Source organism: Catharus ustulatus (genome assembly GCF_009819885.2).
Source record: "Catharus ustulatus isolate bCatUst1 chromosome Z unlocalized genomic scaffold, bCatUst1.pri.v2 scaffold_26_arrow_ctg1, whole genome shotgun sequence".
Lineage (NCBI taxonomy): Eukaryota > Metazoa > Chordata > Aves > Passeriformes > Turdidae > Catharus > Catharus ustulatus.
In genome coordinates this window covers 131,181-152,787 of record NW_024879445.1, presented here as the reverse complement: position 1 = coordinate 152,787, position 21,607 = coordinate 131,181, and the positions used below count along the sequence as shown (strand labels likewise).

Sequence of the window (21,607 nt, the reverse complement as noted above, 5' to 3'; positions counted from 1 at the left end):
CCCACCACAGCCCATGCTAGCCCAAGCTCCATGTGAGCTCAGGGGTCTGTCATCATGTGTCACTGTGCTCAGAGTGAAGATGTGTCTCTTTGTGGTGGTGTATCATTGCTTGCAGGAATGGGCACAAGAGTGGCATCTGAGAGGGGGGTATTGGCCCCCCAGGCTGCCAGAACCTTCCAGGGATCCACCTGTTGGATGTGTCATTCATCCTGGCATAGTTTATGGTAACACAGTCTTGAGAAAATTCTCCAAGCCTGCCCTTCCAAGATTCATCTATGAATCCCACCAGCTTGTCCTGGATGTTAGCTCATTATGACCATGGTATCTTCATTGAGACAAACCGGGTGGATCATGGAAGGCTTTTTCTAGATGCAGTGTATTTTCCTGCTCAGTTTCTGAAATACCTGCTGTTTTTGAAACACCTGCTTTGTTACAGTAGAGATGCAGTTTGGTAACCTCCCCCACTTTTTGGCACTTCTGTATCATGTAGACTACTTGGTTTAGAGCAGGCAAGTTAGCAGCCAAGTGTGCTTAGTTGCAGAACCTAAAGCAGAGTGATCCATTTCCTTTCTCCTGTGGGACTTCTGCACAAAAAGCAGGTGAGGGACCAGGAGAATACCTGGCAGATGGCCTGGTGGTTAGCCTGTGGCATGCCCTGGGTTGCTACTCTCCCAGGTTAAATGCAGCTGATATTTTTAGCTTAGAGCGATATATATCTCTGATCCTGCTGTTTGCTAGTGAATGTTGAAATTAGAAGTAAGTCCATGATTCAATCAAAACAAAAACCAACAATAAAAATGACTGTGGACTTTTCTTCACAGGTACAGTTCTTTCTTCTTTTCAAAGGTACAGTTAGTTTACCATTGAGATTTTTGGCAAAATTGTCTTTTTTTAAACCTCACTGAATTAAATTTGAAAATTTAGTATTTCTTTGAATTTAAAAGGAAAATATTTGTTTGGAAAACAACTGATTAAAAAAAAACCAAACCCAAATCCATGGCTCTCACTAGAAGAATTTTGTCTGAATTGTCATAAATTGTCACAAATATGTTAGTGATGTGAAAAAGCATTTCTTTCGTATGCTGTGGAGTATCAACTGAAAGGTTTTTCCCACCTCTTCAGTTCATGGGGATAGAATGAGTCTTGTGAGCTTCAGAGGCAGCAACTTCCCAAACAGGACTGCAAACCTCATTCTCTCACCCTAAGCTACTGCAATGGCTTGGTGTGGAGAGGAAAGGTCATTTTATTGAGAGAAAACCATGCTATTCTCTGCCGAGAGCTCAGACCCTTTTCCTGCCCATCAGGGTCCCCACAGTTGTTTGTCCCTCTGACTTTATGCAGGATACTGTCTGAGCTGCTGGATCATGAAACGGTTTCTGGGGTGGTGTTGGCACAGAGTGACAAGAAGTTTCTGCTTTGATTTATATCCTCCAGCTCAGGCAATGGCTGGCCCTGTGGCAGGCAGAACTTTGATGTAATAGATTTCCAGGCTGTGTTTGGATAGCTGCTGCCTCACAGAGTCAGCCACTGATGTGTGGGTGTGAACACATGGCTCAGTGCAGTGTTTATGCCTGCTCCCCACGCAGTCAAGCGTGTCTTTGCTTACCAGGGTAATGATTGTTATTGGAATTCGCTGAAGAAATTTATGATCCATGTGATTACTTCCTCAAAGTAATCAAATGATAGAAAACAAATAAAAGTCTTGAGAACGCTAATTTTAAAAAGTTACAATAAGATCCCTTGTCAGAAGGGAAAGGTAGAGGCACCAGGAGTTTGGACTAACAGGGAGATGGGTTTGTCTGCAGGAAACCAACCTAGGGACAAATATAGCGGGTTGTTTTTAAACTTATCCAAAACCCCCCAGAAGGAGTATTGAAGGTGATACTACTCTGCCGTAACTCTGTGTTTTGTCCCGCGACCTTCTGTTCTTGTCTTTTAAGCAGCTGTGTTTATTCAATAGCATTTCCTCCTGGTTAGTTTTAATTTCTTGCCAAATGGAAGGGCTGAATACCACATTGTCCTAAATGCAAAGTTTGGTTAACAAAAAGGCCCAGTAGTGGACACTAGTGGAGAAAACAGCAGCTGCAACAGCTCTGGCAGGAAGGGTGGCCTGGCTGCCAGGTCACTGTCCCTGTTGGGTGACAGCCTGGGGCTGTCACATGGCTGTGGCAGAGACGAAGGTGCATTACATCATCTGCATGCTGTATCACCTGCAGTTGCATCACCTGCATGTTGTATTGCTAGTAACCGTTACATGGATAACAAGCATCTACCCCCATATTCCTGGTGGTTTCTTTGTGTTACACATACTTGTGCAAAAACCTGTTGTCTGAGAAAACTCAGCAAAAAGTGTCCAAACCTTTGTCTGCATGTAACTGACCCTTTGTCTTGGTCTGAAAGACAGGTGCCTGTCAAGGAAGGTGGGAACCTCCCTTGGAATGGAAAATGTGACCTCCTACCCTCAAAATTATTATAACTTTGAAATGTTGGGGCTGTCAGGAGAAGGAATAACAGTTCTGTACTGTGATACAAAATATATATATAAATATGTCCAGCCCAGCCTTCACCTTCCCTTGGTGCAGTTCCGGGCACAGCCAGCAGGGGCGCTGCTGGCTCCCAGCCGGGCAGGTGCAATGATTCCTCCAGGCCAGTAGGGGGCGCTGTGGCGCGGGGGCTCGGCTGCGTCTCTCCGCACGGGCCATGGCGGGTGGGCCGGGGGTGAAGAGAGAAGGGGCTTCCTTTACTGCCTCAGAGGCCAGCTGGTGTCAGTGCCCCTCTGCGGGGTGCAATGGACTGTAGCAGGAACCTCAGGCCGGAACGGCAGAAGTGAGCACATCTGGGTGGCAAAACAAAGTGTAGCAAGAACTCCTAAGCTGTGCCAGGAGCTGCGGGAGTCTGGGCACATACAGGGTGTTGGGTAAAGTGTAGGGAAAAGCCCGAAGCAGTGGCAGAAAACAGTGGGACTGAGCTGGTAGTCCTCTGAAGCGGGGAGGGGTCTGGAGTCCCGGATGTTCCCTGAGGCACCTGAGCAGATGGTGAGGGTCGTTTTCAGAATTGAAAAGGTCCCAGTTCAACAGCCACTCCTACAGGCAAAGGCTTACCAACGGTGAGGAGAAGCAGTCCAGGAAACAACTCTGTGGTGGTGGCAAATTCTCCCTGCAGCAGCAAGACCACGACTGTCCCCGCTCTGATCCTGAGAATGAATGAGTGAACTAAGGCCCAGGCCACTCTCTCCCTCCCCAGCCAAAATCTTGCACTATCTGCACTTCCCAAGAGAAAGCCCCCCAGCTAAGAAATAGTAACAAACTGCAACTTCCCCTTCCTCCTCCTTCCAGTCACATCTTTTGTCTTTTAAATATTGCAGATATCTTCTGTGAGGCAATAAATGGGAGAAAATTCCCTGAGAGACAGAAGAAAAAAAAGGAAAAAATCCTAACCTCCACCATTCTTGTTGAGCTGTACTGGCTCTGGAGCTTCTGATTCATGAGGCCTTTTGAGAACTTGACTGTTATACTTACAAGTGGCATCTGAAACTTCTTTGCAGACTATTCATTCAAATTTTGTATTTCAGTCCAAAAGTATCAGCAGCTGAACAGCTGAACTAATCTTCTGTTTTCTGCTGTTGTCACACAGTGCAAGACTCATGACTGCTGAGCTTCATGGGGCTGCAGCCAGGTGCTCTGCATGTTGAATGGTGTAGTGCAATGGCAGTGGTCAGACTTCTTCCATCCTGGGAAGTTCCCACACCTTTGCTGAACACGGCCTCTGTCAGAGCTGGCCGTGTTTTGACATCCTTCTGCCTTTCTGCAGGGCAGGAAACTTTCCATTACCCTCCTGCCCCATGCCCAGTACTGGTACATGGATGTGCCTGCATCCTTCCCATTCCCTGCAGCAGCAGTTCTCTAAAGCCACAGCAGTCTGAAAAACATGGTGATGCTTTTTAATTCATCTCTTCATTCTTGAGATTTTTAGACTCATGCTGTTCAGTTTCTCTGTAAATCAGAAAGAAAACTTTCAGGAAGCTTACCTTAAAACCAAGAAGACTGATAAAGTAATGAGTTAACCAGTCCTCAGAGAAAAATGCTGCAGAGTGGACAGGACAGTTTTGCAGAGCAGAAGGTCCATCCATCACCATCACACTGGCTATCTCTGTCCCACTGTCTCAGGGTGGAATGCATCTCCCCGGGCTTGGCACTGGCTTGTAGCAGCAGTGTTATTGGGAATCACTCTTTGTTCTTTCCCCTCCTAACCTCTACTTGGAGGGGTGATGGAAGGGTCTGACCCTGTTTTGGGTTAAAGCCATACGTGCAGTGTAGAGTCAGGTTTGTGGCAAAGAGCTGAGCTAACTCTGGCAGGAATTCTTTGTTTTGTGTCTTTGTGTTTCAGCAAGGTGAGAACTAGTGAGGAGGAAGCTTACTATTTCTCATAAGGAGGGATGTGTGTGATTCCCACCCTTTCCTCACGCTGCAGCAGTCAGCGTGCACGACATGCCGCGCGCGTGTGCATCCTTGGATGGCTGATCCGTGGTGTTTGTTTTTGAACGGGGCGAGGGCTGTCTGCTAAGAAGTGCTGTCAGGAAGTGTAGTTGATGGACCTTGGAATAGCTGGTGAAATTTGTGAGGCAGTCATGCAGTGTTCATTCATCTAGCTTAGTTTCACTTATGGCTGTACTATTTGTCTGCCCAAGTCCTGTGGTGGTAATAACAGGGCTTGAGATTTTCCCCCCCACTTCTCCTTTTCCCCTCCTTTCTTTCATGTTTCTTTCCTCTCGTTTTCCTTCTTCCTTCGTTCCTTCCTTCCCTCTTTCTGTCTCTTCCCCCCCCATATCCCCCTCCCCCCACCCCGAGTCCCCCCCACCTCCCGGGCAAGGCTGATGGATATGCAGAGTATGTTAAGAAGCAAGCAATACTGTCACTGAGCTGATGGTGCTCAGTGACTCCTCGAGCTTCTGGCTGGTCTGTACTGCAGGAGCTTGACACCCTGACCACTGAGGCATAAAAAACAGAGAATTGGAAGCCTCAGCCTGACAGGCACTGGAGCATCCCCCAGAGAGGGTCCACGATGTGTGTCTGTGTGTGAGTGTGGGGAGGAGGGCAGTGGGGATGGTGGGGGAGGAGGGCAAGACAGGAGAGGATGAAACAATGAAATGTCAGCCCATTCCCACCCACAGCCCAGCTGCAGCAGTGATAAACGTTTGGAAAGTGCTGCTGCCCACTCCATGGCGTGCACAGCATCAGCACGGAATGGAGTGGGTCTGTGCAGCTCCAGGAGAATAGGAAAGGGGAGGGAGAGAGGGATGGAAGGAGGGGGAAGGGATCAAGGGAGAGAAAGAGAGTGCCGGGACACTTGAAAATAAGGTGTCGTGTAGTTCAAGGGGAGAATGCTCCCCCTTGGGATGAAGCTCTTGCAGGCATGCAAGAGCTCACTGGGAGCTTTATTTCAAGCCTAGGCTGCTCCTGGTGCACAAAGAACAGGACGGAGCTCTCTGTGCACTCTGTGCAAACAGACCACAACAGGGATCTAGGTCTGTCCTGCTGTCCTGTCCACTCTGTCCCTGTGTCCATGCACTGCACTGCTCTCAGGGAGGATGTACCAGCAAGACTCGCCCCCATCTGCTTTTGTGTGCCATGTCAGTAAGACAGGTTAGCTGTTTTGTGCAACTAAACCAGGACTAAACCTTTGAAAATCTCACTTTCCTGTAGAGAGGAAGAAATGCAACTCCTGGAGAAGGTAGTGTATGACAGCCTTCCTGTAGAAAGGCACCCACAAGCTGCAAGGATTTCTGTGTGCCACACATTGGCAGGAGAATTTTACCGAAACTTCAGGACTAGGGAACCTCATCACTGTCCCAAGTGAAGTTCCCAGACTGCTGCTTGTGTGCTTTGCAGGCTTGGGCAAACACCAGAAACACAGGGCTGGGGCAGAGACGAGCTGGAAGCCCAGGGGCTATAGGAGCGTGGAAGAATCAGGGAGCACTCAGGGTGAGACAACAGCTTCAAGTGTGGTGATGCAGAGGCAGAAAGGACCAGAGAGAAGCTGGATGTCCTGCAGGAGACACATGGAGCCCTGACTGGTGGAAGGCAATGGGCAAGCCCTTGCCAGTGGCTGCAGTATGTCAAGTGGCTCCTAACATCTCTTTGGGCATTGTCAACTTTGGCGTGCCTTACTCTTTTAAAATGAGCACTCTGACAGAGGTAACTTCAGGCATTGAAGTTGTCTGTCATCCACAGGGACAGGAGCAGAGAAGAACAGTAGGTACTGTTTGAAAAAGGTTTGAAACAGCTCCATTTTTCCTGGTGAGTTAATGCCATTCCTTAGAGAAAAAGAAGGAAAACCTACTCTGAGCTTGTGAAGAGTTTTTTTTTACACAATAATGTGTGCTGAGTGTGGAAGCGCTTGCTGCTGCACACTTTGGAGCTTCTCTCTGTGGAAGCTGTGTTGGGGAGAGAGACTAGGTTGATAGTCTCATGGTTCTGAAGGGCTGCAGAAGAGAAACAAGGAGGAGATGCTGACAGAGATGTCCTGTAGCAGACTAGCAGTGGGCTGGTCCTGCTGTCAGCACACTCGGTCTTCATCTTGAGAGGCAGGTGGAGAGGAAGCTTGTTTGCACTGAAGCAGAATCATGTGGAGATCAAGCTATCCTGGACCAGACCCTATGTTTTGGTGACCAGAGCATCACCCTCTCTTCCCTGGGGCCAGTGTGACAGCAAATGGCCTAAACCATGGCTGCTCACTGTCCAGGGGACCCAGATGTGGTCTCCATGTTGGGTCTATGGATTGTGTGGGACAGGGGTGCTGAGCCCTGAGGTGCTCAGGACACAGTGTCAGCAGTGGGGTTATGGCAGCTCCTGGGTACGGGGTCGTGGCTGTGGCAATGCCAAAGACCAAAGCAAGCAAAGGTCATGGCAAGCATCTGCTGTGGCATGACCCACAGTGCTCAAATCTTGCTTTAGGAAACATACCCTTTCTCCTGCTGTGCTGTGCTTGTATATATTTACATTTGGGAGATGGAGAAGGGAAGGAGGAAGAAAAAGAGAGAGGAGGAAGTCTGTAATTCAAGGAACATTTCCTAATAAAACAGCGTTGGTATTTGCATGGTGGAGGGGCCAGGTCAGAGCCCCATGGTGCAACACTCTGTTCTGAAGAGCTTGCAGCTGAAGTATGAAGCAGGTGACATGTGAAGAAAACAAACAGATGGAAAGAATGGGAATTGATGGGGAGATAAATAACCTTAATTTTTCAACCCTTTTTTTTGCCTTTGTTTTGAGGCTTCAAATCTGTCTGAAAGTGATGTAAACATCCCTCTCCTTGGGTTACAGTGTTGTTGAAATACCTGGGACCGGGACAGTGTTCACCATGGAGGATATCCAATATCTAGAAATTGAGTGGTTCATCTTCTCCTGCAGCAGAGACTGTATCTGGATAGCCCTGTCCTAGTATTGTGCTTCTCACCCTGAGTTCTGTAGGGCTGGAGAGGCAGAGGCCAGCCCCATCTCTGTGTCCCAGAGGCTTCTCCATCCCTCCTCATTTCCTTGATCCTGCAGCAAGTTCAGGTGGCCTGGGATGCAGCAGAAAAAAGACATAGAATAAGTCTTCACCCATTTACTTGATAATTTACCTATCCATGTTCACCTTCCTCAAAGCAGGGTGTCCACCAGTGCTCTTACTGTGGCACTCAGTGGAGCAGAGCACACACTGGAGACCCCCTTTACCCCCAAATTGTAACTGTCATCTCAAATTAAACTACCTTTTATTCTCTCTTTGTCTTTTTAACTTAGGGAGCGAGTTTTCTGGGAGCCCATACAGCCACCCACAATATTCAACATACAATGACTCCTGGAGGTTTCCCAACCCTGGACTCCTGGGTAAGTGTTTGCTCCTGTCTTGAGAGATCAGTGAAAGGTGTGCAGTGTTTGTCCATCCCTGGGGTGGGCAGAATGTGTTTCCCAGCTTGTCCTTAGTCAACTTTAGACCCAGAACAGGACTGCAGGTGCTCGACTGCTCTTGGTTCACTTTGCCAGCAAGAAGACCTGGCCCAAATGTCTTGTATTCTTGCTTCTGATAAAAATCCTTCCAGAGACATAGGGTCTTGCTGGAAAGCAGGGTCACCATTTTTTGAGGGTAAGGGACCCTGTTCAGACAAAACTTGTGGTGCCAGTTTGCTTACAGCCCGATTGTAAGCTCCACTGCTTCCTGTGCCATTGCTGCTTGCTCATGCATGTGTTCTGCATTTCTCCCTGATCTAGTGTTGTGTTTGCTCCCATGTTGTGTGTATGATGCCCACTCCATGTCTCCTCAGCAAGACACCACTGGTACAGCTTTACTGATGCCAGCATGGTCCCTATGAGCAATGGGAGACAGAAGCCCTGTAACTCCTGCAGGATCATGGCCCTCATGTGAAGGATAAACATAATCCATTTTACACCCCGTCAAAAACTGGCCCACTTTGACCTTATATACATGTAGCATGCAGTAATTAGAATTTTTCCCTGCATAATTTGCATGGATGAGGTAAGTAAAATACCAATTAATTGTCATCTCTCAACACAGGAGTAGCATGCCTTAGAGATTTCCAGATTTATGGATGACAGGGCTGTTATATGTGACCTCCAGCAGCGAAATAATTTTGAATTTTTGTCGTACTTTTTTCATCCAGTTTCTTTGTTTTAAGTAATTGAGTCCCCATGTAATTGAACCACCCAGGCTGTATTCATCATGGTTCTTGTCCTTAAACAAATCCTTCGGGAGCAATAGACAGCCTCTGCCTCTCATGCCATGGTGCTGGTATAATGCTGTTATTTGCTGTGCCACATTTAAGGGTTTGTTAGTGCTTCCATCATAAATCAGCAGACAGATCTTCAGCTAATATGGATGGGCATAGCTGCACAAAGCCAGGGGAGTCCCCGTGCTCAAACCCACTGTTTCCATGGCCACAGCCAGCGGTGCTGGCAGAATTTTGGTTGAGCAGCTTGGGGAAGATGCTTTTGCCAGAGGCAAGAACACACACCATGCTTTCTTAGTTTCTCATTTTGCAACTCCTTTTGAATCAGGAAAGCTGCTTCACAATGCTCTGCATCATGGCCTGGGAAGCCAGGTTTTGTTTAACTTTTAAAATTGTCCTTCTCAAGTGTTAAAGATATTGGCATGACACTAAAAATAAATGACAACCCAGCTCTCCACCTGCATGATAACAGCATTTGAAGAGGCTCCTGGGCTGTTTCCTGCCTGTGGATATCCATGAGAAGGGTGTGCACACCGTTTGGAGCCAACCCAAGGCCATTCCTGAGCAGTCCCACAGGTGTGGGCAGTGGCCCTTCCATTCTGCCAGCAGCAGGTTGCACCCAGGGCCTGCTCCACTCTTTATTTGAGGTGATGGGCCTGTACCAGCTCTGAGCATGCTGTCCAGGGTTCTGGCAAGGTAGGTCCCTGTAATGCTCTGAAGAGGCTGGAGATTGTTAGGTCTGGGTCAGCAGAAGAATTTAAACCGAGGTTGGTCATGAGACGACAGAGCCTTTTACCTGTGCCATTCCCTTTTTTCTGCATTCATCCTCCTTTTCTCATTTCCTGTTTGGATCATGCATTTTGGGGGCAAATTCTGACTCATCTTTGACATATGACGAGTTATGGGGATAGTGTGCTTCTCCCAGCAAAGCTCATTCTCAGGCTGGAGGGGGTTCCTTCAGCAGAATTTATTCAGCAGCATACTGTGAACATGTGTTTAAATGAGGCAAGGGTAAAAAGAATCAGAGGCTTTCATATTTTTCCAGAAACTGCAGCTTTCTTGAGATTGAAGTGTTTCATGCTATAATGTCAATGCTGATTACTAATTTTTTTTCTGTTGGCAAATGTAAAATATATAATCTTGGCTTCCTTATTTTTGTCCTCTTCAACATACTTTGTTTCAATATTTAAAAAAAAACAAAACAAAACAAAAAACAAACAAACAAACAAAAAACAAACAAACAAAAAAAAATTCAGTTCAGTGTGGTCACAGAACTGGGGGGACTGGAGTTTCCTGGAGGGGGAATCCCCTTGTCTGACCATGGGTAGGTCCAAGTACTGTGGTATGATCTGATCAGGAATATGTCTGCAATCAGCCCTAGTCTGTGGGTGAGATGTCTCTTGTGCCTTGCAGAGATCTCTTATCTAAAGCTCTGCCTTTGTCACTGGAAGCCTGATCCTGCAATCCCTTCTCCCTAGTGCCTGCTAATCCCACTGGTAGTTTAGGGCAAGCAGGAGTCGTTGGCAGGGCCTTTAAAAGCTGCCCCAAGTCTCCCTGCACACCAGAAGGTGCTGTGTGACGAGCCTGGGCACACGCAGTGGAGAATAGGTTAATTTGAACTATATCCTGGATGCTTCCACTCCTCTCAGGAGTATACGTGAGTGCATTTAGTAATTCTCTCCTGAGAACAAGCTCTGGCAGCATCGGCCTCAGAGCAGAAACCTTGACAAAATTAATCAGGACTGGTACATTGCCTGACACAGTTTGTTTTACAAAGTCCTGCTCCTTTCACTGAGATGAAAGTGCAATACTGTAAGCACTTAGCAGCACCTACGTTCAATTAATTCCCTGAGCTGGCAAGGAGGAATTGCACCACAGCAATCACACGAGTCTGAGACCTGGGAAAGAGGAGCTAAAAGGAGAAATGCCATGATTTGCAAGTGGAGGAAAGGATACTTGGATTGAAAAATTATATTTGGGGGAGAGTAAAAAGAGAGAGAGATGAGAAAGGTAAGAAAGCTTTGGGTTTAAGTCCCAGTCTCTGTTCTATATGTGTGGAGCAGCAGGGAGGGGTGTGAGGTGGTGTCTCAGGGGAAGGCAGAACCAAATTCCTGCAGACCCTGGGACTGGGTTGTCTGGCCCCAGCAGAGCACCAGCTATTCAGCATTACCCTGCTGTCTGCTCTGCCCTTGCTTTGGTGCTTCTCACTTCTCTGCACCTGGCAGCAAGCCTCTTGTGCCCCAGCTGTCATGAAACCAGTGCAGATGGAGGACTGTGCTGCCTCCTGTCTGGGGCAGTCCCCAATGCTGTGCCCCATGGCTCCTGGGGAAGAGCAGACAAACAACCTGTGGTCCTCCAGAATGGTCAACAGAAACAGGGGCAGAAGAAGTCAGTTACCTGATGCAGCTTTACAGCATTTTCATGCTCCTGCATCTTGCATCAGCCCTGGTGACACCACATCTCCTTTGGTGTCAGAGACATGACTGACTTTGCTGTGGGGGACGACTCAGTCCCACCTCACCACAGCAAGAGTGTGAATAGATCCCAAGTTCCTCGAGGAATGTGATGGGAAAGGGAAATAAACCCTGGCCACTTCTGTGGTCTGGCTTAGGGACTGAAGTAGGTGTCTCCATCTCAAAGCCACACAAAAAGTTGAGGGAAGGAACATCTTTTTCCTTTCTTTCTTCCCCACATTGTCCTGCAAACGACCTGCAAGCAGTGCAGTGCAGGGATGCACACAGAGGTACATGCATTTGTATTTGAGCTCATGAGAGGCAAATGTGCATGTCTAGGGCTCAGGCTGTTACTGTTGGCACACACCGATGCACACCAGCATGGGATCAGCTCAACATGTGCATGCTGAGGGCAGATAAACAGGAAAAACAATTCAGTTTTGCACTGGCTTGTAGCATTTGGCTAAATCCTGCTCACTGTGGGTTCTGTTTGATGCAGTGTCCCTGCCCACATGCATATGTGGTCCCTGTGAGCTGGCTGGGAGGGTTTGGCTGCACCATTGCAGTGCCATGGTGCCAGTGCTGGCAAGGCATCATGCAAGGGCAGGACTTGGAGCCTCTCGATTAGGATTAGATTCAATTTCTCAGTGGGATTCTGTGGAAAGATTAGAGAACAAGTAGGCACTAGAAATGACTGTGTCAAGAAATAAATTGATGATAGTATGAATTAGAAAGGAAAAATGACAGAAGGATGGACTAGTCTGTTCTGGATGGGGGCATGGTGACAGGAAGAGTGAGTACTTTCATTTTTCACTTTAAATACAAGCTTTGATTGCACAGCTGAAAGGCAAACTGGCAAAATCTAACCTGAGAGAAATGTAAGGCCTTTGGAATGCATGGGAGAAATACTGGGCCTTTTGTAGCTGCCTTGAGTCAGAACAACAGTGGAGGAAGAGAGAGTGGGAAGACAAAGGCTCTGACCACCAAAAGACCTCATTTACCCTAAAACCTCAGAAAGCACTGCATCCAGCTCTGGTGGGACCCACTCACTGCTCCATGAGTCAAGGTGAAATTGTTCGGTGCTGCTGCATCCCTCCTGTGTGTTTTTCACCTCTCTGCCTGAGCTGAGCTGCCATGGCTAGCACCAGTGGGGACTGGGATCTCTGTTGCCCACCACCACTGCCTGCTTCACACTGACCCCCTGGGTGATGGGTGAAGACAGCAGTTCCACCTGGCCTGTGAACTGTTTTACCTCAAGATACTGCTGCTGTGATCCCCAAGGACAACTGTGCTGCTGGATTTGCCATGAGAGGACATGGGCCAGCAAAGTGGGCACCACCAATGGGCAACCCCCAAAGAAACATCCCCAAAACTCACCTAGACATGGCATGAACATTTCAAAGTCTGATAAGTTTTTAACTTTTGCCTTAGCTCATTCAAGAGTGGCCAATTCAACCAAGGAAGGCTTCTGTGCTTTCAATGGCTTGAGTTTGGCTGGGATATGAAGTATGTAGCATTTGACTTTAGGCTACCTATGAAAATGGTTTTCACTGTCCTTGTGAACCTTTCCAGTATTCTCCAGGCATAGCCTGTTCCAGGGAACTGACATCAGGTTAAGGAGCCCTAGCCTCAGGTCTCCTGGAAGAAGACTATCTGTCCAGGATAGCAGTTGTGGTGTTGTCAGCAGGTAGCACAAGACTACACTTGTGCAAACATAAATGGAATGATGACCTGCTAAAGGGATCTGCTTTAACACCATTGGCTGTGGCTTAAAATGTTTTAACTTTTAGTAAATAAACCTAGGTCGGATTAGCTCCTGCATATGAGTTTGTAGACACAAACACATCTTTGTGTTTGTACACACCTTTGCAAGAGTTTCTCCTGGCTAGTGATTTCATGGACTGTCTTGAATTATTTTTGTGTACAGTAAAATTATCCTTCTAGTCAGCTAGCACCACACTCCTGAAGATTGCTTTACTTTGTTTGAACCCAGCCCTTTGGTGTGGGTTTGTCTCATTTTGGATGTCTGGGTCACTAAGGATGCAACTGAGGACAACACAGACCCACACACTGCATAAAATCTCCTGCTTTGCCACAGCACAGTAGCCAAAGTCCTGTGTTTCTGACCCCTCAGGGCTGCAGAAGCTAAGTACTACATGCTGTAGTGGGACACTGATCATCACAAAACTTTCTTCTCTGACTGACTGTGCTGAGCAGTGCACTGCACATACTGGGCAAGAGCAAATGCTGCCTGTGCTCTGTTTTTTGGAAGCATCAGCTTGTGCTCCCTTGGAAATGAAAACCTGGAGGCTGGTGATGAAGCCTGAGCTAATCTCCTGATGTAGAACTCTGGACAAAAGCAGCCAAGAAGGAACAGCTGGGCTTGCCTTCAGATTGATCCTGTTGGAGCCACAGCAGTGGGTAGCTCTGCATTTTGCCAACAGTTAACAGCAACTTTCCTTGAGCTTCCTTTTAAAGAGTCTGGCTGTGTGATTCCTACTCTGTGCCTGGGCTTTTGAATCAGCAGCCCTCAAATAATCACTCAGGTCACTTTGGAGTGAACAGCAAAGCATTCATCTGGAGGCTGTACAGTAAGAGGTGATGGCAAGAAGGTTCTCCAGCCTCCCGCGGGGAAGGTGTTTGGCTCAGTACAGAGCATGTTACCAACAGCACCAGGCATGCCAGTGGGTCCTCCTTCCAGCTCCAGAGGGTGTGCAGGGCCACGGTAGTAGAACAATTGAGGCACTGCCACACTCAGGCTGTGCCCAGGGTCTGCCATTGGATCTGCGGGAGCGGTGTTTGCTAGAGTCTGGGATAGGAAGTGAAGAACCAAAATTGCACCTTTGGTTTCACCGTCACTGATGCTTTCCTAAGAGGTCCACAGTCCCCACTGAGCTCTGGTGCCATCGCCTTTTCCTGGTGGGGCCAGCTCCTCTGTGCCACTGAAGCAGCAGAAGTCACTGCCTCTGCAGCAAGTCACATCCAGGGCTGTGAAGACCCCTGACAACGTCTGATAGATTGCTGTCCCATGTGTGTTGAAGGCAGGGAGCTCACGATGGAAGGCAGCTCTTAGAGAAGGCCACTCATGAAAACAAACCCTACAGCCCTGACTAATCCAGCGCTGTTACTCGCATTGGCTTGTTGTTGCTCATCCAAGCCTCCCTTGGTCTCAGATGCATGTGGTCAAGGAAAATTCCTTCCAGGGGGATTCTTCCACATGTGATGTGCCTCACATCCCATGCATGTGAAACTGGCGACTTTCAGGCCAAACTGGTGGCACCTTGAAGAGAGAAAAGTCCCTCCTTAGGACGGATTGGAGTTGGTTTCATTGCTGGTGTGCTTGGAGGGTTTCTTAAAACTGGTGCTGGATGGACAGATGGGTATCTCTCTAGATAGCAAAGACTCTCCCTCATTCAAACAAATAGTCCAGGTTCTTGGTGATACTTGGGTAATTGTCCTATCTACCAGTCCTTAGCCCGGCAGGACAAAGAATTTCCACCAATCTTTTCCAGGCCTTTCCTTGGTAAACAAGTGCTTTCACTGAAATATTTTGAATGCTTTGGGGTTCAACCTCCTCCTTTTAAAAGGAGGGGGAAAAATCAAAGAAATCAGAGTACAGTAGTGTGTTGGGGTTGGAATATCTTGGCTTTCTGTTCTGGAAAGTAATTAACTTTTTTTGGTGAAGTAAATGAAGTTGATGCTTTGAGTGAAGGAATGGAAGAAAGTATCAAGCAGCAAGCAGCAATGCAAACCAATGGTAGCCTCCTTCTCATGCAGAATGCAGGAATGCAATTTTCATTCTATTTACCCAGCCTTTATTGAAGCTTTGGCTGGAGTGCTCTCTGACAGCCATTGTCAAAACACTGCAAGCTGGCACTTTTCCACCTTTGTGTTCCTCACAGTGGTCTCATCTCCCACAGGCTCACCCTACTACTACAGCGCCACAGCCCGCGGAGCAGCCGCACCAGCCGCCGCTGCTGCCTACGACCGCCACTGACGCCGGAGCTCAGGGCATCGGCACTGACGGCACGCACGTCTGGGACCACCGGGACACCGTGCTGCCACCATGCCAGCCACTCCAAAAGGGAAGGAGAAAGTACCTAGTAGGAGCACGATAATTGAAATTTTGCTCTTTAAGCTTGTGGAACTGATTATTGTATTCTTAAATCTGGTTGGGTCCTGAATCAAACAGAGAAACAGGAGGAAGCGGTACTCCTGAAGCTCTGTGTGGTCAAAAATGTGTGGTAGCTTCATGTTCTTTGCAGCCGGCTGGCTACTGCTTTAATCGCCTGCGGGTGCCATGGCTGTATCTGGGGATAAGGAAGAGGTGTGAACAGCTCCCCTTGGGGCAGCTCCCTCTTGCTGCACACTGAAACAGGCTGTGAGACTCAAGGCAATTTTCTTTTCTTCTTCTTCTTCTTTTTTTCTTTCCTTTTCCTTTTTTTACTGTTTTTTTTTTGTTCTTTTTTTTGGTGTGTGTGGCAAAGAAAAAATCAGTCTGCTCAGTTTTACGCAAGCACACCACTGTAAATATTTGCTTGTTTGTATTACTGTAAGAGTAGCTTAAACATAAACAGCAACATTGTACAAGTATGAACTCAAAACACATCCAAAAGTGTGTTTTGAAACTGGTGCACTGATTCAAAGAACTCCGTAAGCTTTAAGCAACTTTGAACCAGGTTAACACTCATTGTGGCTGTATTTTGGGCTGATGTTGTTTCTATATAGAGCATCCTATTTGACAGTTGTGTGTGATCATGCTATTTGCTTGTATCAAACACATGGGCAACTGAAAGACATAGGCAATTTTGTGATACTTTACTGCTTAATATTAATTTTTGTTAATTTGTCATCATACTAAACACTGGAACAAACTCAAGTTAAGCAGCATCCAGGAAGGAATTCCTAAATAACAGTTGACATATTATGTATATCTCTATAGATTGTGTGCTAAATCCCAGTCATGAAAACCCTGAGAGGAAGGCAGAGAAATACTGTGGTTACGATTTTTGTTAAGTGCATGTAGTGAGTGGCGTGTACCAGGCATGAGGGCAGCCGCACTTTCCAAGCCAAGCTGAAGGGGAAAGTACTTGCTTTGGGGTGTCTGTACATTTCTGTGAAGGCATTGCAGATTCCAGCACTGTAGTCCAGACATGCCTGAGGGGACTTTTGCCCTGCTAATTCCATGTTTCTTCCCTCCTACTTGAATAGCAAGCACTAATAGTCACAGGTTTCAATGTGCACCTTGTGGGGCTCTAAATTAAGAGAGCAGAGCAGCTACCAATGACCACTTAGCAGCTACCAATCACTGCCTCTCCATGGAGCCAGGAGAAGTGCTGATCTCTCCCTGAAGCCTCCCCCTACCCCAGACCAAGGCACAGACATCGTCAGCCACATAAGGATGATGGGCATGACCCCATCCCTTTCCTCCTGAGGGCAGTGGAGAAGCTCCCTGGTCCTGTTGAGATGAAGATCTGGCTGTAGCCTCCTTACTCCCGACCCAGCCATCCTCATCAACCCAGAGCTGCCTGGGCTCTACTGAGGAGTCCTGTTGGAGCTTCCCTGCAGAATAAAGGTTGTTGGTGTCAAACCTGAGAGGCACTCCTGTGGAGGAATATTCTAGCAGGTATTCACCAGTTCCAGTTGTACAAACATTTCTCTGGCAGCTACTGAGTTAACACTATTCTCTCTTTTCCCACCTCATAACTTGTGCTGAATATCTGGTATCTGTAGTGACCACTGATCTGCTGAGAAATTCTCTCTCCCACTCCATTGGCATCCTCTCACGATAATGGAAATGCAGCCAGCACTTCCAAGCTTCCAGGGCAGATGTGTCCAATCCTCAGCAGCTATGGAGACATCCAGGTGCCACCAGCTCAGTGACATTTCAGTGTGATGTTCACAGACCCCATCAGAGATTTCAGCCAGAGTCTTTTAAACCAATCCAGCAATAAGTTTTGTGACAAACTTATCAGTGAGATGAGTGCCAATTTTAATCTTTCAGCAATCAATTACTGATACGCACCTGCTTTTAACAAAAGACAAATTACAGCATGGAAAATTTACACAAGGAACCTTCTGAACCCCTGCTTTGGGTTCATAACTATCTGCATATCCTATAATTGCTTGCATTTCTTGGACAATACTGTAAAGGGCATTTCTGTCCCTGGGACCACATGCAAGAGCCTGGCCAGGTGGTGTGCACTGTCTCCACTCAGCACGTGCACCTTCTCTCTGAGTTCAGGAAGGCATGTGCCTGTCCAACACTTTTACTGAAGACGTGAGAAACAAGGGTTTGACCACTGGTGCTGGTGATGTATCTGGAGCAGAGGTGTGCTGAGTTACACCAGCTGTTGGGACACCATCAGCCTTGGCTAAAACAAGTCTGTGTGCCCAGTGAGGGAAGTGCAGCTCATTGGCATGTGGGTCCTTCACCCACTTCAGCACTCCATCTGCTCTCCTGCAACCACATTACTTTTACTTGTTTCCTCAGCTGTATGTATTGCTGAGTATGAATTGGACATATATTAATTCAGATTACACTGAGAAGACCAAACATGACATTTCAGCAGATGTTACCATACTCATGCCAGAAGTACTTTTAGGTGGGTTGGGGACTTAGGAAAGACATAACAGATGTGTTTCCTCCAAATGATGGATGTGTGGATGCCACTGGCTGAAGTGACCCAAAGTGCTCAGGCCTGAGTGGCCTCAAGGCTTTCATCAGGGCAGCCCTTGACCTGCCAGGTACGGTGCTGGGCTCCATCCCAAGGACTCTCTGGCAAGTGCTGAGAGGAGCCCTAAAACTCCCATCCTTGCACATGCAAAGCAGGGACTCGTACCTGACCCATCTCCCAAAATGTGGCAGCCATGGCTCACTCACATCTGCTGGGATATCTTTCTGTCACAAACAGCCAGTATGAGTCAGGCCATGGAGTATTCATGCCATGCTGCTGGAAAAGGCACTTCTTGACAGTACTTTCTGTTTCTGGGAATATTTCAGCTGAGATTTACAAACTGCTTCCCTCAGAAACACCTTCTGTCCATACTCTTCATTGTGGGAATCCTCCTCCTTGGGCAGCATCTCTGAAAGGCTCTATTGGTCATCTGGGGATGACAGAGGATTTCCTGCTTCCCTCTGTGCTCTGTGGCCTCACTGTGTCATGGGGGAGGAGTTACTGGGTAAGGTGGAGATGGGAAGCAAATGACCCTTAGGGGCTACAAGGAAGGGAGAGAGCCAGCCCAGTTCTGGGTTTTGGGGTGCCCTGCTAAAATTACTCAGGTGGGATGCCCTGCAGAGCAGTGAATCATTACTAAACCCTTGTGGTAATCAACCCCATGAAGTGCCTTCAGGCAGTTTCAGCACTGAACTCTGTAATACACTTGGTTAGGTGGAGGGTTTTCCAGTCCTTGATGCTCCAGCAATAATTTTATCAAATACATTGCTGACGCAGGCTAAGAAATTAAATCTGAGAGGTGGAGAGGGACAATGCTGCTGTAAAACTAAATCAATGGAGGCCGGAGTCAGGATTGCATGAACTCACTTGTTGAGGAAACCTTCAGTTTAATGCTGTCAGACCATGACCATAAAGAAGACACAAAATGTTGTGGACACTGAATTTGTTCATCATCTGTGTTCGAAGGTTCAGTTATGGAGACGTTATTGTTAGGCAGCTCTACTGACTGCAGAGCTCTGGATGTCCCTGAAGACTGGATCAACAGATCAAAACTTTTCTTTGATCACTGTCAAAGTAGAAAAACACACGGGCTCTGGCATCATGGGGCCAGAAAGTGACTGTTCATTCCAAGATATCTGAGAAGATCTCTGATTGGACTGGACGATGTTAGGACAACATCAGTGCATGAGGCACTTGGGAAAGAGATGGCGAGGAAGGAAACAGCACCAGGGTACATGGAGCTCACAATCTGCCACCCCTCCCTGACTCTCTGACCGAGTCCTCTTGGTGCTGTAGTGTGTGGGCAGTGCAGTGGGAGAGAGTGGCGTGGTGGGTGAAGGAGTTGTGATGGCCTCACCGTGCCAGCCCTAGCAGTTACCAGGTGTTGATAAATGCTTTGCCATGCTGGTCTTAGCTAATGGGGTTCTATTCCTGGCTTTCTTTTTCTTTAATTTATGTATTTTACACATGCTTCAGTATGGAGGAGAGAGGAAGACACGTCCTGTTTATTTCCAGACGGGTACCCATACTTCAAGAGCCGTGGCTTGTAGCAGAGTCAACTTGTGCAGCTGCCACTGGCTGCAACATGGCTTTGATCAGGTGTCCTTCCCAGAACCATGCTCTTTTCTGCGTGCATGTGCCACAGGAAAGCCTAAGAGATAGCACAGACCTAGGCTGACCCACCCCATAACTCTGTCCCAGCAAACTCTGGAAAAACCTGTTTTTTCTTCTGGATTCGTTGATGAAATGTTAGAGGACCAACTCTAACCAACTTTATCTCTTGGCTAACGTACCCTGAAGTCTCACTAAGCGTCCAAGGGATGGTCTCATGAGGGTTTTGTTAGGCACAGCCAGGTCAGGCAGCCTGTACTGACAGAGGCAGTGGGCACACATTCCGAGCTGCAGCCAGCTGCCACTCTGCCCTGGAGGCAGAATGCTCAGGAGCACACAAGGCTGGGGATGCCAGCTAGGAAGCCCTTAGTTCCTCAGACCTGCTCTTGTCACAGGTATGTGTTACCACAGTACGACAAACAAAAGGATCTGAAAGGATCAAAACCAGTTAAGTGTTCTTTTTCTGGTCAAGTTTATGAGACTTGACGTGCAAATGCTGATGAAAAGCATGGCAAAGTGGTGCCTGGATTGCTCACCTCGGTGTCACAGCTGGCACAGGTGTCAGCTCCAGCAGTGGCCTCACTCATCAGTGCTGTGAAAGGCTCAGAGAATGCAGGAGTAACAGGGTGGGAGCCAGGCTGAAAGGACTGAGCTGGACACCGCTGCAGCATTGCTGGGTGGGCAGGCATGCACGCAGGGATTGCTGTCTACACACTTGTCTGTGTAGTATGCTACTACTTGAGTATCTCAGAAGCTGGCAGGGGTTGTGGAGAGGTGGATCCTAGTCGTGCATCAGCCCCAGACACCACCCAGCCAGACCCCTGTGTCCAAGGTCTCTGGCTCTGCCTTGTCTACACGAGGTGAGGTGGGAAAAATGGCCAGTGGGCATTTAGACCTGCCTTTTCCTTTGCCCAGCCTCCTGCGGGAAAAAATGTTGTCATGGTTTTTCACTTTGTCTAGTGGCCTTTGTACATTCCAAAATTACAGAAACTCATTTCATTGCAAATGGAATTCCTTTCCAAGAAAAAAAAAAGAACAAACTTTTTTTTCTTAAAGACAAACTACTATGTATTAGGGACTTCTAGCAACAAAGAAATACCTATTGTATCCACCAAAGTCTGCAATGCCTGCATTGAACCTTACTTCTTTAAAAAGAGAGGAAAAAGAAAGAGAGGGAGAAAAAGAAAAGCCTCCTCACCTTGAAAAGTACATACAAACAAAAAATAACTTACAAAAAAATCCTAAAAATACTGTTGAATTGCCTTTGAAAGTAGGGGATAACATCTGTTGCAAAACAGATGAAAAAATGCTTCTTAAAATGTGTATGTTTTGTATTCTTTTTTTCTAGTAGGAAAAGAACAAACTTGAAATCTTGGTGTTTTTTCCTTAGTGCCGTGTGTTGCTTTTGTGTGTTATAATATTTGAATGTAATTACAGCAGTGCCAATTTGCCAAAGACGTCGAACATTATTTTGGGGATTTTGTTTTGGGTTTTGTTTTTGGGTAGCAAAAAGGGAGGTGGGCTGGGGACCAGGGGTGCTAAGGCATGGGTCAAAAAGGAGGGGCTGTCTGAAGGGGTTTTTTCTTTGTTTTTTTCTTTTTTTACAAAATTCTTTTTCCTGTCAGTACTGGAATTTGTGATTTTATTCTAAGTTAAATGGTTGACTGCAACACTTTTTTTTTAGGTTAGTTGAAGAAACATGCAATAAGATTGGCGTAGTTCAATATCTGTGTGTCTTTTCATGAGAGTGACTGTTACTTGTGGACATTTGGTTTTATGTAACCTTTATGTGAGATAATTATTTGTAAATATTTACCATAATTTTATTGGTTCCTAAAATAAAAGTAATTTTTTTAAGTTCAAAATGTCTGCTTTCCTTCTTGTGCTCTCCTTGTGTCCTGCCTTTCTAGGGAAAAAATTACCAGGTAGTTGCATTTGAAGTGGGACATTGGAGGCCCTCATGAAAAAGCACCCGTCAGACACGGTGAGGCGTTGCAGCCTGGTGTCACCAACACCCTCTCCCAGCATGGCTGGACCCTCTAAGGTACTGTGTGCTGTGGCAGAGCCCATGCCACCACAAAATGATGAGGTCAGTGCTGGTCCTCAAGTGTCCTTGTTCCTGTGGGCAGATTGTTCTCCCCATG

General features: G+C 47.2%; 1 protein-coding gene across 5 annotated transcripts in view; it reads left to right on the top strand.

Moving 5' to 3' along the window:
- Positions 1–21,328, top strand: part of PAX5 (paired box 5) — a 136,733-nt gene extending 115,405 nt beyond the window's left edge. For all 5 annotated transcript variants that reach the window (XM_033086475.2, XM_033086474.2, XM_033086473.2 and 2 more), the window contains 2 exons: positions 7,779–7,865; positions 15,096–21,328. In XM_033086475.2, the coding sequence (XP_032942366.1) occupies positions 7,779–7,865; positions 15,096–15,172 (164 nt within the window). In that variant the 3' untranslated portion in view covers positions 15,173–21,328. The remainder of the gene's footprint in view (positions 1–7,778; positions 7,866–15,095) is intronic.
- The last annotated feature ends 279 nt before the right edge of the window (positions 21,329–21,607 follow it).